This window comes from Hyla sarda, unplaced genomic scaffold (assembly GCF_029499605.1).
Source record: "Hyla sarda isolate aHylSar1 unplaced genomic scaffold, aHylSar1.hap1 scaffold_1343, whole genome shotgun sequence".
Lineage (NCBI taxonomy): Eukaryota > Metazoa > Chordata > Amphibia > Anura > Hylidae > Hyla > Hyla sarda.
Window position 1 is genome coordinate 82,693 of NW_026607969.1, and position 15,869 is coordinate 98,561.

Genomic DNA, 15,869 nt, shown 5'->3' on the forward strand with positions numbered 1-15,869 from the left:
AGAGAGGGTCACATGATGAGGGTGAGCAGAGCATTATACCCAGGATAGAGAGTGTCACGTGATGAGGGCGAGCAGAGCATTATACCCAGGATAGAGAGGGTCACGTGATGAGGGCGAGCAGAGCATTATACCCAGGATAGAGAGGGTCATGTGATGAGGGCGAGCAGAGCGTTATACCCAGGATAGAGAGGGTCACGTGATGAGGGCGAGCAGAGCATTATACCCAGGATAGAGAGGGTCACGTGATGAGGGCGAGCAGAGCATTATACCCAGGATAGAGAGGGTCACGTGATGAGGGCGAGCAGAGCGTTATACCCAGGATAGAGAGGGTCACGTGATGAGGGCGAGCAGAGCATTATACCCAGGATAGAGAGGGTCACGTGATGAGGGCGAGCAGAGCATTATACCCAGGATAGAGAGGGTCACGTGATGAGGGCGAGCAGAGCATTATACCCAGGATAGAGAGGGTCACGTGATGAGGGCGAGCAGAGCGTTATACCCAGGATAGAGAGGATCACGTGATGAGGGCGAGCAGAGCATTATACCCAGGATAAAGAGGGTCACGTGATGAGGGCGAGCAGAGCATTATACCCAGGATAGAGAGGGTCACGTGATGAGGGTGAGCAGAGCATTATACCCAGGATAGAGAGGGTCACGTGATGAGGGCGAGCAGAGCATTATACCCAGGATAGAGAGGGTCACGTGATGAGGGCGAGCAGAGCATTATACCCAGGATAGAGAGGGTCATGTGATGAGGGCGAGCAGAGCGTTATACCCAGGATAGAGAGGGTCATGTGATGAGGGCGAGCAGAGCGTTATACCCAGGATAGAGAGGGTCATGTGATGAGGGCGAGCAGAGCGTTATACCCAGGATAGAGGGTCACGTGATGAGGGCGAGCAGAGCGTTATACCCAGGATAGAGAGGGTCACGTGATGAGGGCGAGCAGAGCGTTATACCCAGGATAGAGAGGGTCATGTGATGAGGGCGAGCAGAGCGTTATACCCAGGATAGAGAGGGTCATGTGATGAGGGCGAGCAGAGCATTATACCCAGGATAGAGAGGGTCACATGATGAGGGTGAGCAGAGCATTATACCCAGGATAGAGGGTCATGTGATGAGGGTCAGCAGAGCATTATACCCAGGATAGAGAGGGTCATGTGATGAGGGTGAGCAGAGCGTTATACCCAGGATAGAGAGGGTCATGTGATGAGGGCGAGCAGAGCGTTATACCCAGGATAGAGAGGATCACGTGATGAGGGCGAGCAGAGCATTATACCCAGGATAGAGAGGGTCACGTGATGAGGGTGAGCAGAGCGTTATACCCAGGATAGAGAGGGTCATGTGATGAGGGTGAGCAGAGCATTATACCCAGGATAGAGAGGGTCACGTGATGAGGGTGAGCAGAGCGTTATACCCAGGATAGAGAGGGTCACATGATGAGGGCGAGCAGAGCATTATACCCAGGATAGAGAGGGTCATGTGATGAGGGCGAGCAGAGCGTTATACCCAGGATAGAGAGGGTCATGTGATGAGGGCGAGCAGAGCGTTATACCCAGGATAGAGAGGGTCATGTGATGAGGGTGAGCAGAGCATTATACCCAGGATAGAGAGGGTCATGTGATGAGGGCGAGCAGAGCGTTATACCCAGGATAGAGAGGGTCATGTGATGAGGGCAAGCGTTGTACCCAGGATAGAGAGGGTCATGTGATGAGGGTGAGCAGAGCATTATACCCAGGATAGAGAGGGTCATGTGATGACGGTGAGCAGAGCATTATACCCAGGATAGAGAGGGTCATGTGATGACGGTGAGCAGAGCATTATACCCAGGATAGAGAGGGTCATGTGATGAGGGCGAGCAGAGCATTATACCCAGGATAGAGAGGGTCATGTGATGAGGGCGAGCAGAGCGTTATACCCAGGATAGAGAGGGTCACGTGATGAGGGCGAGCAGAGCATTATACCCAGGATAGAGAGGGTCATGTGATGAGGGTGAGCAGAGCATTATACCCAGGATAGAGAGGGTCATGTGATGAGGGTGAGCAGAGCATTATACCCAGGATAGAGAGGGTCACATGATGAGGGCGAGCAGAGCGTTATACCCAGGATAGAGGGTCACGTGATGAGGGCGAGCAGAGCGTTATACCCAGGATAGAGAGGGTCACGTGATGAGGGCGAGCAGAGCATTATACCCAGGATAGAGAGGGTCATGTGATGAGGGTGAGCAGAGCATTATACCCAGGATAGAGAGGGTCACATGATGAGGGCGAGCAGAGCATTATACCCAGGATAGAGAGGGTCATGTGATGAGGGTGAGCAGAGCATTATACCCAGGATAGTCACATGATGAGGGCGAGCAGAGCGTTATACCCAGGATGGAGATGAATTATAAAAGTTCTCTAAATTGACTAAAGCCCAGACGTGATAGATGGAGTGAATTCCAATAGAGTTTTCTTCATTTCTTTGTCATTTTTACACAACCTCTTATGCCCCAAATGTCCATGTGGAGAAATATGAATTAATTAATAAGCAGTGAAGACATTGAGGCCGAACCAGTGATAGCTACGCCAAGAAAATCCCAAAGACAGGGGCCAGAAGTGATTGACGTCTCCTCATGGCCGAGCTCCCCTCACATGTAGGATCCACGCTCTGCGCTAGAATAACACGTCAGCAGAAAGCATCGTCACATCTATGGATTTTATTCCTTAAAAAGGGGGTACTCCGGTGGAATTTTTTTAAACAACTGCCAGAAAGTTAAAACAGATTTGTTAAATTACTTCTATTAAAAAAAAAAAAAAAATCTTAATCCTTCAAGTACGTATTAGTTCTGTATACTACAAAGGAAATTCTTTACTTTTTGGATTTCTTTTCTTTCTGACCTCAGTGCTCTTTGCTGACATCTCTGTCCATCTCAGGAACTGTCCAGAGCAGGAGAAAATCCCCATACATAGCAAACATATGCTGCTCTGAACAGTTCCTAAAATTGACAGAGGTGTCAGCAGAGAGCACTGTGGTCATGACAGAAAAGAAATCCCTGAAAAAAAGAAGTTCCTCTGTAGGATACAGCCGCAAATAAGTACTGGAAGTATTAAGAATTTTTTATAGAAGTAATTTACAAATCTGTTTAACTTTCTGGCACCAGTTGATTTAAAGAAAAAAAAAAAAAAGTTTTCACCGAAGTACCCCTTTAAGCTCCACTTCCTACCCCATAGGTTCGCTTATGTTGAAGATGCAAAATCGATTCATAATACAGAGGTCTAATCTACAATGCAGATATACGATAGAGCGGCTCAGGGAAGGGTAGTGCATATAGGACCCACACAGGATAACACTGGCCATATTGACATCTTGGTGACTTTAGGGTCATAGGTAAATCCCAACCATCTTTCCTATTTATAGTATCAGGTCTGTGGGTGATAATCCGGACCTACAGAGAAAGTTCTACATCCTGTGTAGACATCATTGTCCAGAACAGGGTGGGCGATAGAGACCCAAACAGAAACCCACCAACACTGGTCATATAGGTCACGTGTGAATGTAAGGCCACTGTGTACTGCAGGCTCCACCACCATCTGTCAAGTATCAGTACAGACTGAAACCGTGCGGAACCGATAGATAAAGATAGAAAATCTTCATTCAATGAAGATTTTTCTAGGATGGATTTCCACCCTGCCTAATTTTATGATGTAGAAAGTGCTGCTCTGTAAACATTCTCAGGATCCGCAGAGCCATTTCTTCCTTATAAACCAATTCTGCAGATGACTTCCGTCACACATGAAACACGCAACTTTGTAAAATGCTAAACTGAAGCCCAGAAGTCTTCTGAGCCTTTCTTTCAAAGATCAAGCCACTAATGTCCACCAGCTGTGGTTGGGTCAGAGACTTCCTGACCAGAAGATGCCTCCGGCTGGGGCCCCACTGACTGCACTGGTCCAGCAGAGCCCGATGCCCCTTGGCTTTCTTCTACTGTGCCGCCCAATTCCATTAGTTCTTGGGAGTTTACAGCTGGCTTATTATTAGCTTTCTGTTCCAAAGTCTCTAGAATATTCTGGACTTTTCTAACACCATCTCTCCTAGCCTGGCGCACATCAGCACGGCCTTCAGGGTCTACCGAATCTAGGGCCAGTAGCTCCTTGGTCAGATACTCCTCCAACATTAGATACTTCTTATTCTTGCTGCCTTGGAAGTTGTCCACAGCCTCTTGTAGCATCTGGACCCTGTGTAAAATCCTCTCTATCTGCTGTACTCCAGGGTGTTGGCTATGGGGCTCAGCCGGCTCTGCTGGAGGAACATCTGCATCTGTCACTCGCTCTTCCAGGATTTGTGAACACTGCTGCTCTTTTTCTACATTCTCAGGAAACAATCTACAGTCCTCATCCACAATTCTGGTCGGCTCCTGTTCAGTGCACGATGAGCTTATTGGAGCTGAAAAGTTCCTCAGTAGGTTTGACTGAGCTGGAGGGCTGCTTGGAGAGGAGGCCTGGACCGGACCAATGCTTGAGGCACTATCCTGGACCGGACCAATGCTTGAGGCACTATCCTGGACTGGAGAAGTTGATGTGATGCTCACATGAACCGGAACATTTGTAGGAGAGGATTTCTTTACAGGGACAGTAGATACATTGTTTGGATCAACCTCCAGCTGACTTTTAGGTGGGGAAACCCTCTGTATTGGAATCTGCCAGACAAAATGTAATTGGCAAAGTAAGAATATATGGTCCTTCGACCAAAAAGTAAATAAAGATCATAACTACAGGACAGAAGACAAAATCAGTTTGATGACTACGAGCATTTCGCTCAAGTGTCTAAGAACCAATCTCTTATGTGACCAGCACCCCGAGCCCCGCTGACATTACCTGCACTCTGACCGGAGCAGTGGGGGACGGAGTTGTTCTTGCCGGTGAACTTTCCCGACTGGACACAGTCTTTGAGGGTTGTCTGGAGTCTCTTTCATCCTGAACCCTGTGAAACACTGGCTGGTGCACCTGGGATTCTGACTGAGGATGCAGGGTCTTCTGCGGCACATTGTGAGTAGATTGTCGCGGTATGTTCCCTTCATGGATCACTGGAATGGGAATATATCCTCGAGGCAGCTGATGGCCTTGTCTTCCAGTACCCTGCCTTCCAGGAGATTGTGAGGGGCCACTCAGCTCAGAAAGTGGAGGCTGCAACGTAATAAGAGAACCGATCAATTATCCTTCTAACATCTCATGGCCCCACCAAAACTGCAGTGGAAATACTATAATAAAAGGCACTCGATCCAAAAAGGATATTCCTATAGAATACACAAGGCTTTACGCCATTTCTGCTCCTACATTCAGACATACTACAAGTATCTACAGGCATCGCCAGAGTATTAAGCGCCTTCGACCACCAGCTAAAAGTTCATGTTATAAAGAGGTGGTTTTATACAAGCAGCTGATGAGTTTTTAGGACATCATCCCCTGAACCCATCAGTATTCTGCCCTGAACCCCTCCTGGGAACAATGCAGCTCCAGACAAAATTCTCCACAACCATTAGCAGTTTAATACACCACGTGACACTACGAGAATGACGCGCTACAACAGCGGCTATAATAAAGTGAGGGGTTTAGCGCAGAATATTACCCCTGAAGTCATGAATGACGCCACAACATCTGCAGGACCAGTGAGAATTGCCAGTTACAAAAAGTGGCGCTGCGATCAAAAACATTACCGATTGTCCTTGTGATGATCCACGTGACGCCAAGGACCCAGTGACCTGTCCACTCTGTTTATCTGTCTGAGAAGATTCTGAGGGGCTCCAGGAAGGGGACTGAGGTTGGTTGGGGCCAGTCATAGGAGACTGAGGTCGGTTGGGGCCAGTCATAGGAGACTGAGGCCGTCTCTGGCCAGAGGGCTCAGATCTCACCCTTTGCACCCCTGGCTGATGCATATGGAGGAAGGGCGGCTGATGTCTGCTCTCCAAGCCCTCATGCTGGATCGGAATCTGTATATAACCAGGTCGTAGCTGAGGGTAGTAGAGGTTTCCACACTTCAGACCCTCTGGGGATGGACCATTGGACAACATCTGATTGACCTAAACACAGATAAAGACAATGTTAGAAAACCCTGCAGCAATCGGTTAATACTCATTCCACGCTATAGGCCCAAACCAACCGTTTAACCAATTATTCTACAGCGTGAACCTGATGAGCTGTAGTGGGGACCAGACAGACCCGATCACATATCCACCCCGCTCCAACCTACCTCATCTTCACTGACCTACATGGGGTGTTTAGTGCATTTCCATGAGCTCTGAAGTCACATGACGTTGGAAAAGACTGACTTCATTACCATTACCCACAAACCTTCTGGGTTAGGTATCTAGTCTCGTCATCCCATAATCCCTACTGTGTCATTCTGCACGATCACCGGCCCTCACAGCGGGTGATGACTACTATCCGGGGCCGGAGTCACCTGTCACCATTACTTCAGAGCTGTCACTCCGTGTAATGTTTCCTCCCCTCCCCCCACGTGCAGGAATCCTACAGATGGAGTGGGCTGCAGTCACAGCGACGAGACTCCTCAGCTTCTACCTCAAAAAACAAGATGTCAATAAGCCGATAAGTCAGCTGCAGGACAATGGAGCTCACAGAGCACAGGCCTATAAATGGATCCAGATCTCTGCTGACCCCGAGACACCTGACAGCTGCAGCCATGATGACTCCGTGACAGCTGCGCTGCCCTGGAGTGGAGCCGCACGGTTCACCTCCAAAAAGGTCAAAGACGGGGACACCCTGAGGAGGCAGGAGGGTGATGGGGACATACATGCTGAAAGGTTGGTACAGAAGACACCAGGTGAGGAGGAGGATGGGACACACCAGGTGAGGAGGAGGATGGGACACCCCAGGTGAGGAGGAAGAGGAGGAGCATGGGACACCCCAGGTGAGGAGGAAGAGGAGGAGGAGCATGGGACACCCCAGGTGAGGAGGAAGAGGAGGAGGAGCATGGGACACACCAGGTGAGGAGGAAGAGGAGCGTGGGACACACCAGGTGAGGAGGAAGAGGAGCGTGGGACACACCAGGTGAGGAGGAAGAGGAGCGTGGGACACACCAGGTGAGGAGGAAGAGGAGCGTGGGACACACCAGGTGAGGAGGAAGAGGAGCGTGGGACACACCAGGTGAGGAGGAAGAGGAGCGTGGGACACACCAGGTGAGGAGGAAGAGGAGCGTGGGACACACCAGGTGAGGAGGAAGAGGAGCGTGGGACACACCAGGTGAGGAGGAAGAGGAGCGTGGGACACACCAGGTGAGGAGGAAGAGGAGCGTGGGACACACCAGGTGAGGAGGAAGAGGAGCGTGGGACACACCAGGTGAGGAGGAAGAGGAGCGTGGGACACACCAGGTGAGGAGGAAGAGGAGCGTGGGACACACCAGGTGAGGAGGAAGAGGAGGAGGAGGGGACACACCCGGTCAGGAGGAGGAGGACGGGACCCTCCATACAGACCTCCCCCGCCCCAGCTCCCCCTCCATACAGACCTCCCCCGCCCCAGCTCCCCTCCATACAGACCTCCCCCGCCCCAGCTCCCCCTCCATACAGACCTCCCCCGCCCCAGCTCCCCCTCCATACAGACCTCCCCCGCCCCAGCTCCCCCTCCATACAGACCTCCCCCGCCCCAGCTCCCCCTCCATACAGACCTCCCCCGCCCCAGCTCCCCCTCCATACAGACCTCCCCCGCCCCAGCTCCCCCTCCATACAGACCTCCCCCGCCCCAGCTCCCCCTCCATACAGACCTCCCCCGCCCCAGCTCCCCCTCCATACAGACCTCCCCCGCCCCAGCTCCCCCTCCATACAGACCTCCCCCGCCCCAGCTCCCCCTCCATACAGACCTCCCCGCCCCAGCTCCCCCTCCATACAGACCTCCCCCGCCCCAGCTCCCCCTCCATACAGACCTCCCCCGCCCCAGCTCCCCCTCCATACAGACCTCCCCCGCCCCAGCTCCCCCTCCATACAGACCTCCCCCGCCCCAGCTCCCCCTCCATACAGACCTCCCCCGCCCCAGCTCCCCCTCCATACAGACCTCCCCCGCCCCAGCTCCCCCTCCATACAGACCTCCCCCGCCCCAGCTCCCCCTCCATACAGACCTCCCCCGCCCCAGCTCCCCCTCCATACAGACCTCCCCCGCCCCAGCTCCCCCTCCATACAGACCTCCCCCGCCCCAGCTCCCCCTCCATACAGACCTCCCCCGCCCCAGCTCCCCCTCCATACAGACCTCCCCCGCCCCAGCTCCCCCTCCATACAGACCTCCCCCGCCCCAGCTCCCCCTCCATACAGACCTCCCCCGCCCCAGCTCCCCCTCCATACAGACCTCCCCCGCCCCAGCTCCCCCTCCATACAGACCTCCCCCGCCCCAGCTCCCCCTCCATACAGACCTCCCCCGCCCCAGCTCCCCCTCCATACAGACCTCCCCCGCCCCAGCTCCCCCTCCATACAGACCTCCCCCGCCCCAGCTCCCCCTCCATACAGACCTCCCCCGCCCCAGCTCCCCCTCCATACAGACCTCCCCCGCCCCAGCTCCCCCTCCATACAGACCTCCCCCGCCCCAGCTCCCCCTCCATACAGACCTCCCCCGCCCCAGCTCCCCCTCCATACAGACCTCCCCCGCCCCAGCTCCCCCTCCATACAGACCTCCCCCGCCCCAGCTCCCCCTCCATACAGACCTCCCCCGCCCCAGCTCCCCCTCCATACAGACCTCCCCCGCCCCAGCTCCCCCTCCATACAGACCTCCCCCGCCCCAGCTCCCCTCCATACAGACCTCCCCCGCCCCCCCTCCATACAGACCTGCCCCGCCCCAGCTCCCCCTCCATACAGACCTGCCCCGCCCCAGCTCCCCCTCCATACAGACCTCCCCCGCCCCAGCTCCCCCTCCATACAGACCTCCCCCGCCCCTCCTCCATACAGACCTCCCCCGCCCCTCCTCCATACAGACCTCCCCCGCCCCTCCTCCTCCATTGTATGAGATTATGTCATGTGACATTATCCTGTTGGAAGTATCAGAAGATATGGGGACACTGGTCATAAAGCGATGCCCATGGTCAGCAGCAGACCGCAGGGGACCACCCCCGAACCAGTCTGCCCATTCTCCTCTAACACCAACACCACCACAACATTTTCCTTCACACAATGGCCACTCGATGGATATTTTCTCTATTTCAGCCCGTTCTCTGTAAACCCTGGAGATAGTCATGTTATAGATCTAATCCAGGGCCCCCCCGAGGCACTGGCCAGTCTACTGCAGGGGGCCCCTCCCCCAGCCACTGGCCAGTCTACTACAGGGCCCCCCCGAGGCACTGGCCAGTCTACTGCAGGGGGCCCCTCCCCCAGCCACTGGCCAGTCTACTACAGGGCCCCCCGCTCAGCCACTGGCCGTTCTACTACAGGGCCCCCCCCCTCAGCCACTGGCCGGTCTACTACAGGGGCCCCCCCCCTCAGCCACTGGCCGGTCTACTACAGGGGCCCCCCCCCTCAGCCACTGGCCAGTCTACTACAGGGGCCCCCCCCCTCAGCCACTGGCCAGTCTACTACAGGGCCCCCCCCCTCAGCCACTGGCCAGTCTACTACAGGGGCCCCCCCCTCAGCCACTGGCCGTTCTACTACAGGGCCCCCCCCCCTCAGCCACTGGCCGGTCTACTACAGGGCCCCCCCCCTCAGCCACTGGCCGGTCTACTACAGGGCCCCCCCCCCTCAGCCACTGGCCGGTCTACTACAGGGCCCCCCCCTCAGCCACTGGCCTGTCTACTACAGGGCCCCCCCCCCCTCAGCCACTGGCCGGTCTACTCCAGGGGGGCCCTCAGCCACTGGCCGGTCTACTCCAGGGGGGCCCTCAGCCACTGGCCGGTCTACTCCAGGGGGGCCCTCTCAGCCACTGGCCGGTCTACTCCAGGGGGGCCCTCTCAGCCACTGGCCGGTCTACTCCAGGGGGGCCCTCTCAGCCACTGGCCGGTCTACTCCAGGGGGGCCCTCTCAGCCACTGGCCGGTCTACTCCAGGGGGGCCCTCTCAGCCACTGGCCGGTCTACTCCAGGGGGGCCCTCTCAGCCACTGGCCGGTCTACTCCAGGGGGGCCCTCTCAGCCACTGGCCGGTCTACTCCAGGGGGGCCCTCTCAGCCACTGGCCGGTCTACTCCAGGGGGGCCCTCTCAGCCACTGGCCGGTCTACTCCAGGGGGGCCCTCTCAGCCACTGGCCGGTCTACTCCAGGGGGGCCCTCTCAGCCACTGGCCGGTCTACTCCAGGGGGGCCCTCTCAGCCACTGGCCGGTCTACTCCAGGGGGGCCCTCTCAGCCACTGGCCGGTCTACTCCAGGGGGGCCCCTCTCAGCCACTGGCCGGTCTACTCCAGGGGGGCCCTCTCAGCCACTGGCCGGTCTACTCCAGGGGGGCCCTCTCAGCCACTGGCCGGTCTACTCCAGGGGGGCCCTCTCAGCCACTGGCCGGTCTACTCCAGGGGGGCCCTCTCAGCCACTGGCCGGTCTACTCCAGGGGGGCCCTCTCAGCCACTGGCCGGTCTACTCCAGGGGGGGCCCTCTCAGCCACTGGCCGGTCTACTCCAGGGGGGCCCTCTCAGCCACTGGCCGGTCTACTCCAGGGGGGCCCTCTCAGCCACTGGCCGGTCTACTCCAGGGGGGGCCCTCTCAGCCACTGGCCGGTCTACTCCAGGGGGGCCCTCTCAGCCACTGGCCGGTCTACTCCAGGGGGGCCCTCTCAGCCACTGGCCGGTCTACTACAGGGGGGCCCTCTCAGCCACTGGCCGGTCTACTCCAGGGGGGCCCTCTCAGCCACTGGCCGGTCTACTCCAGGGCCCCCCCCCCCCTCAGCCACTGGCCGGTCTACTACAGGGGGGCCCTCTCAGCCACTGGCCGGTCTACTACAGGGGCCCCCCCCCTCAGCCACTGGCCGGTCTACTCCAGGGGGGCCCTCTCAGCCACTGGCGGGTCTACTACAGGGGGGGCCCTCTCAGCCACTGGCCGGTCTACTCCAGGGGGGCCCCTCAGCCACTGGCCGGTCTACTCCAGGGGGGCCCCTCAGCCACTGGCCGGTCTACTCCAGGGGGGCCCCTCAGCCACTGGCCGGTCTACTCCAGGGGGGCCCCTCAGCCACTGGCCGGTCTACTCCAGGGGGGCCCCTCAGCCACTGGCCGGTCTACTCCAGGGGGGCCCCCTCAGCCACTGGCCGGTCTACTCCAGGGGGGCCCCTCAGCCACTGGCCGGTCTACTCCAGGGGGGCCCCTCAGCCACTGGCCGGACTACTCCAGGGGGGCCCCTCAGCCACTGGCCGGTCTACTCCAGGGGGGGCCCCTCAGCCACTGGCCGGTCTACTCCAGGGGGGCCCCTCAGCCACTGGCCGGTCTACTCCAGGGGGGGCCCCTCAGCCACTGGCCGGTCTACTCCAGGGGGGCCCTCTCAGCCACTGGCCGGTCTACTCCAGGGGGGGCCCTCTCAGCCACTGGCCGGTCTACTCCAGGGGGGCCCTCTCAGCCACTGGCCGGTCTACTCCAGGGGGGCCCTCTCAGCCACTGGCCGGTCTACTCCAGGGGGGCCCTCTCAGCCACTGGCCGGTCTACTCCAGGGGGGCCCTCTCAGCCACTGGCCGGTCTACTCCAGGGGGGCCCTCTCAGCCACTGGCCGGTCTACTCCAGGGGGGCCCTCTCAGCCACTGGCCGGTCTACTCCAGGGGGGCCCTCTCAGCCACTGGCCGGTCTACTCCAGGGGGGCCCTCTCAGCCACTGGCCGGTCTACTACAGGGGGGGCCCTCTCAGCCACTGGCCGGTCTACTACAGGGGGGCCCTCTCAGCCACTGGCCGGTCTACTACAGGGGGGCCCTCTCAGCCACTGGCCGGTCTACTACAGGGGGGCCCTCTCAGCCACTGGCCGGTCTACTACAGGGGGGGCCCTCTCAGCCACTGGCCGGTCTACTACAGGGGGGCCCTCTCAGCCACTGGCCGGTCTACTACAGGGGGCCCTCTCAGCCACTGGCCGGTCTACTACAGGGGGGCCCCTCAGCCACTGGCCGGTCTACTACAGGGCCCCCCCCCCTCAGCCACTGGCCGGTCTACTCCAGGGGGGCCCCTCAGCCACTGGCCGGTCTACTCCAGGGGGGCCCTCTCAGCCACTGGCCGGTCTACTACAGGGGGGCCCTCTCAGCCACTGGCCGGTCTACTCCAGGGGGGCCCTCTCAGCCACTGGCCGGTCTACTCCAGGGGGGCCCTCTCAGCCACTGGCCGGTCTACTCCAGGGGGGCCCTCTCAGCCACTGGCCGGTCTACTCCAGGGGGGCCCTCTCAGCCACTGGCCGGTCTACTCCAGGGGGGCCCTCTCAGCCACTGGCCGGTCTACTACAGGGGGGCCCTCTCAGCCACTGGCCGGTCTACTACAGGGGGGCCCTCTCAGCCACTGGCCGGTCTACTACAGGGGGGGCCCTCTCAGCCACTGGCCGGTCTACTACAGGGGGGGCCCTCTCAGCCACTGGCCGGTCTACTACAGGGGGGCCCCTCAGCCACTGGCCGGTCTACTACAGGGGGGCCCTCTCAGCCACTGGCCGGTCTACTACAGGGGGGCCCTCTCAGCCACTGGCCGGTCTACTACAGGGGGGCCCTCTCAGCCACTGGCCGGTCTACTCCAGGGGGGCCCCTCAGCCACTGGCCGGTCTACTACAGGGGGGCCCTCTCAGCCACTGGCCGGTCTACTACAGGGGGGCCCTCTCAGCCACTGGCCGGTCTACTACAGGGGGGCCCTCTCAGCCACTGGCCGGTCTACTCCAGGGGGGCCCTCTCAGCCACTGGCCGGTCTACTACAGGGGGGCCCTCTCAGCCACTGGCCGGTCTACTCCAGGGGGGCCCTCTCAGCCACTGGCCGGTCTACTCCAGGGGGGCCCTCTCAGCCACTGGCCGGTCTACTCCAGGGGGGCCCCTCAGCCACTGGCCGGTCTACTACAGGGGGGCCCCTCAGCCACTGGCCGGTCTACTACAGGGGGGCCCTCTCAGCCACTGGCCGGTCTACTACAGGGGGGCCCTCTCAGCCACTGGCCGGTCTACTACAGGGGGGCCCTCTCAGCCACTGGCCGGTCTACTCCAGGGGGGGCCCTCTCAGCCACTGGCCGGTCTACTCCAGGGGGGCCCTCTGCTTTAGATGCTCCTGTCATGTAATCTGAGGCTCCAGGAGTGATGACGTCACGCGGGGCCCCTGGGACTCCTCACCTTATCCAGGGCCCGGGGGTCGCTCCACGTCGTAGTCCGATTATTATGATCCACGAAGAAGGGCCACCCGGTGTGCGGGTCCAGCTTCATCTCCCAGCCCGGGGGCAGCGGCTCGGAGGGGCTCAGGCTGCTGCTCTTCATGACGCTGCGTCTGTACAGGAACTAAACCGAGAACCGGAGCCGCCGCCTCTTATCTACCGGGCCAGTGACGTCACCAAGGCACAGCAGGGGGCGGAGTCTAAAGCAACAAGTCAACTCCCCGTGACGTCACCTGGAGAAAACGGGAAGAGTCTGGAAGATACAGGATAAGAGGCGGGAACACTGCGGAAGGGGAGGAGACTGCGGCGCATTAGGTTACAGTGAGGAGGCGGTGCCATAGAGCGGACGGAGGTGTGGCCAGAAAAGGAGGAGAGGAAGGCGGGGTTACAGGACACTCCAAGTATCTACAAGATCACGTGACAGCGGCCCACGGTATTATTACAGCGCGAGTGACGTACCGGACCCATGTATATATATATATATATATATCGCGTGTGACGTACCAGCCCTCCATATATATATATACCGCGTGTGATGTACCCGCCCCCATGTATATATATATACCGCGTGTGATGTACCGGCCCCCATGTATATATATATATATACCGCGTGTGATGTACCGCCCTCCATGTATATATATATACCGCGTGTGATGTACCGGCCCCATGTATATATATACCGCGTGTGATGTACCGGGCCCCCATGTATATATATATACCGCGTGTGATGTACCCGCCCCCATGTATATATATATACCGCGTGTGATGTACCCGCCCTCCATGTATATATATATACCGCGTGTGATGTACCCGCCCTCCATGTATATATATATATATACCGCGTGTGACGTACCCCGCCCTCCATGTATATATATATACCGCGTGTGACGTACCCCGCCCTCCATGTATATATATATACCGCGTGTGATGTACCCCGCCCTCCATGTATATATATATATACCGCGTGTGATGTACCCGCCCTCCATGTATATATATATATACCGCGTGTGATGTACCCGCCCCCATGTATATATATATACCACGTGTGATGTACCCGCCCTCCATGTATATATATATATACCGCGTGTGATGTACCCGCCCTCCATTGTATATATATATATACCGCGTGTGATGTACCCGCCCTCCATGTATATATATATATACCGCGTGTGATGTACCCGCCCTCCATGTATATATATATACCGCGTGTGATGTACCGGCCCCCATGTATATATATATACCGCGTGTGACGTACCGGCCCCATGTATATATATATATATACCGCGTGTGATGTACCCGCCCTCCATGTATATATATATACCGCGTGTGATGTACCCGCCCTCCATGTATATATATATATACCGCGTGTGATGTACCCACCCTCCATGTATATATATATATACCGTGTGTGATGTACCCCGCCCTCCATGTATATATATATATATACCGCGTGTGATGTACCCGCCCTCCATGTATATATATATACGCGTGTGATGTACCCGCCCTCCATGTATATATATATACCGCGTGTGATGTACCCGCCCCCATGTATATATATATATTACCGCGTGTGATGTACCCGCCCTCCATGTATATATATATACCGCGTGTGATGTACCCGCCCTCCATGTATATATATATACCGCGGTGTGATGTACCCGCCCTCCATGTATATATATATACCGCGTGTGATGTACCCGCCCTCCATGTATATATATATACCGCGTGTGATGTACCCGCCCCCATGTATATATATATATACCACGTGTGATGTACCCGCCCTCCATGTATATATATATACCGCGTGTGGTGTACCCGCCCTCCATGTATATATATACCGCGTGTGATGTACCCGCCCCCCATGTATATATATATATACCGCGTGTGATGTACCCTCCCTCCATGTATATATATATGTATAACCGCGTGTGATGTACCCGCCCTCCATGTATATATATATATACCGAGTGTGATGTACCCGCCCTCCATGTATATATATATACCGCGTGTGATGATCCCGCCCTCCATGTATATATATATACCGCGTGTGATGTACACGCCCTCCATGTATATATATATACCGCGTGTGATGTACCCCGCCCTCCATGTATATATATATACCGCGTGTGATGTACCCGCCCTCCATGTATATTATATATATACCAGCGTGTGATGTACCCTCCCCCATGATATCTATATATATACCGCGTGTGATGTACCCGCCCTCCATGTATATATATATACGCGTGTGATGTACCCGCCCTCCCCATGTATATATATATACCGCGTCGTTGATGTACCCGCCCTCCATGTATATATATATAAACCGCGTGTGATGTACCCCGCCCCTCCATGTATTATATATAAACCGCGTGGTGATGTACCCGCCCTCCATGTATATATATACGGTGTGATGTACCCGCCCCATGTATATATATATCCGCGTGAGATGTACCCCGCCCTCCATGTATATATATATATACCGCGTGTGATGTACCCGCCCTCCGATGTATATATATATATACCGTCGTGTGATGTACCCGCCCTCCATGTATATATATACCTACGTGTGATGTACCCCGCCCATGTATATATATATACCACGTGTGATGTACCCGCC

The 15,869-nt window shown here is 56.9% G+C and overlaps 1 protein-coding gene across 1 annotated transcript; it reads right to left on the minus strand.

Moving 5' to 3' along the window:
• Nucleotides 1-2,188: 2,188 nt before the first annotated feature.
• Nucleotides 2,189-13,462, minus strand: BAG3 (BAG cochaperone 3). Its single transcript, XM_056552046.1, has 4 exons — nt 13,212-13,462; nt 5,694-6,056; nt 4,855-5,163; nt 2,189-4,676 (listed from the first exon to the last, which is right to left on the minus strand). Exons 1-4 carry the CDS (start codon nt 13,350-13,352, stop codon nt 3,849-3,851), a joined length of 1,641 nt encoding a protein of 546 aa, XP_056408021.1. The 5' UTR covers nt 13,353-13,462; the 3' UTR covers nt 2,189-3,848.
• Between the last annotated feature and the right edge of the window lie 2,407 nt (nt 13,463-15,869).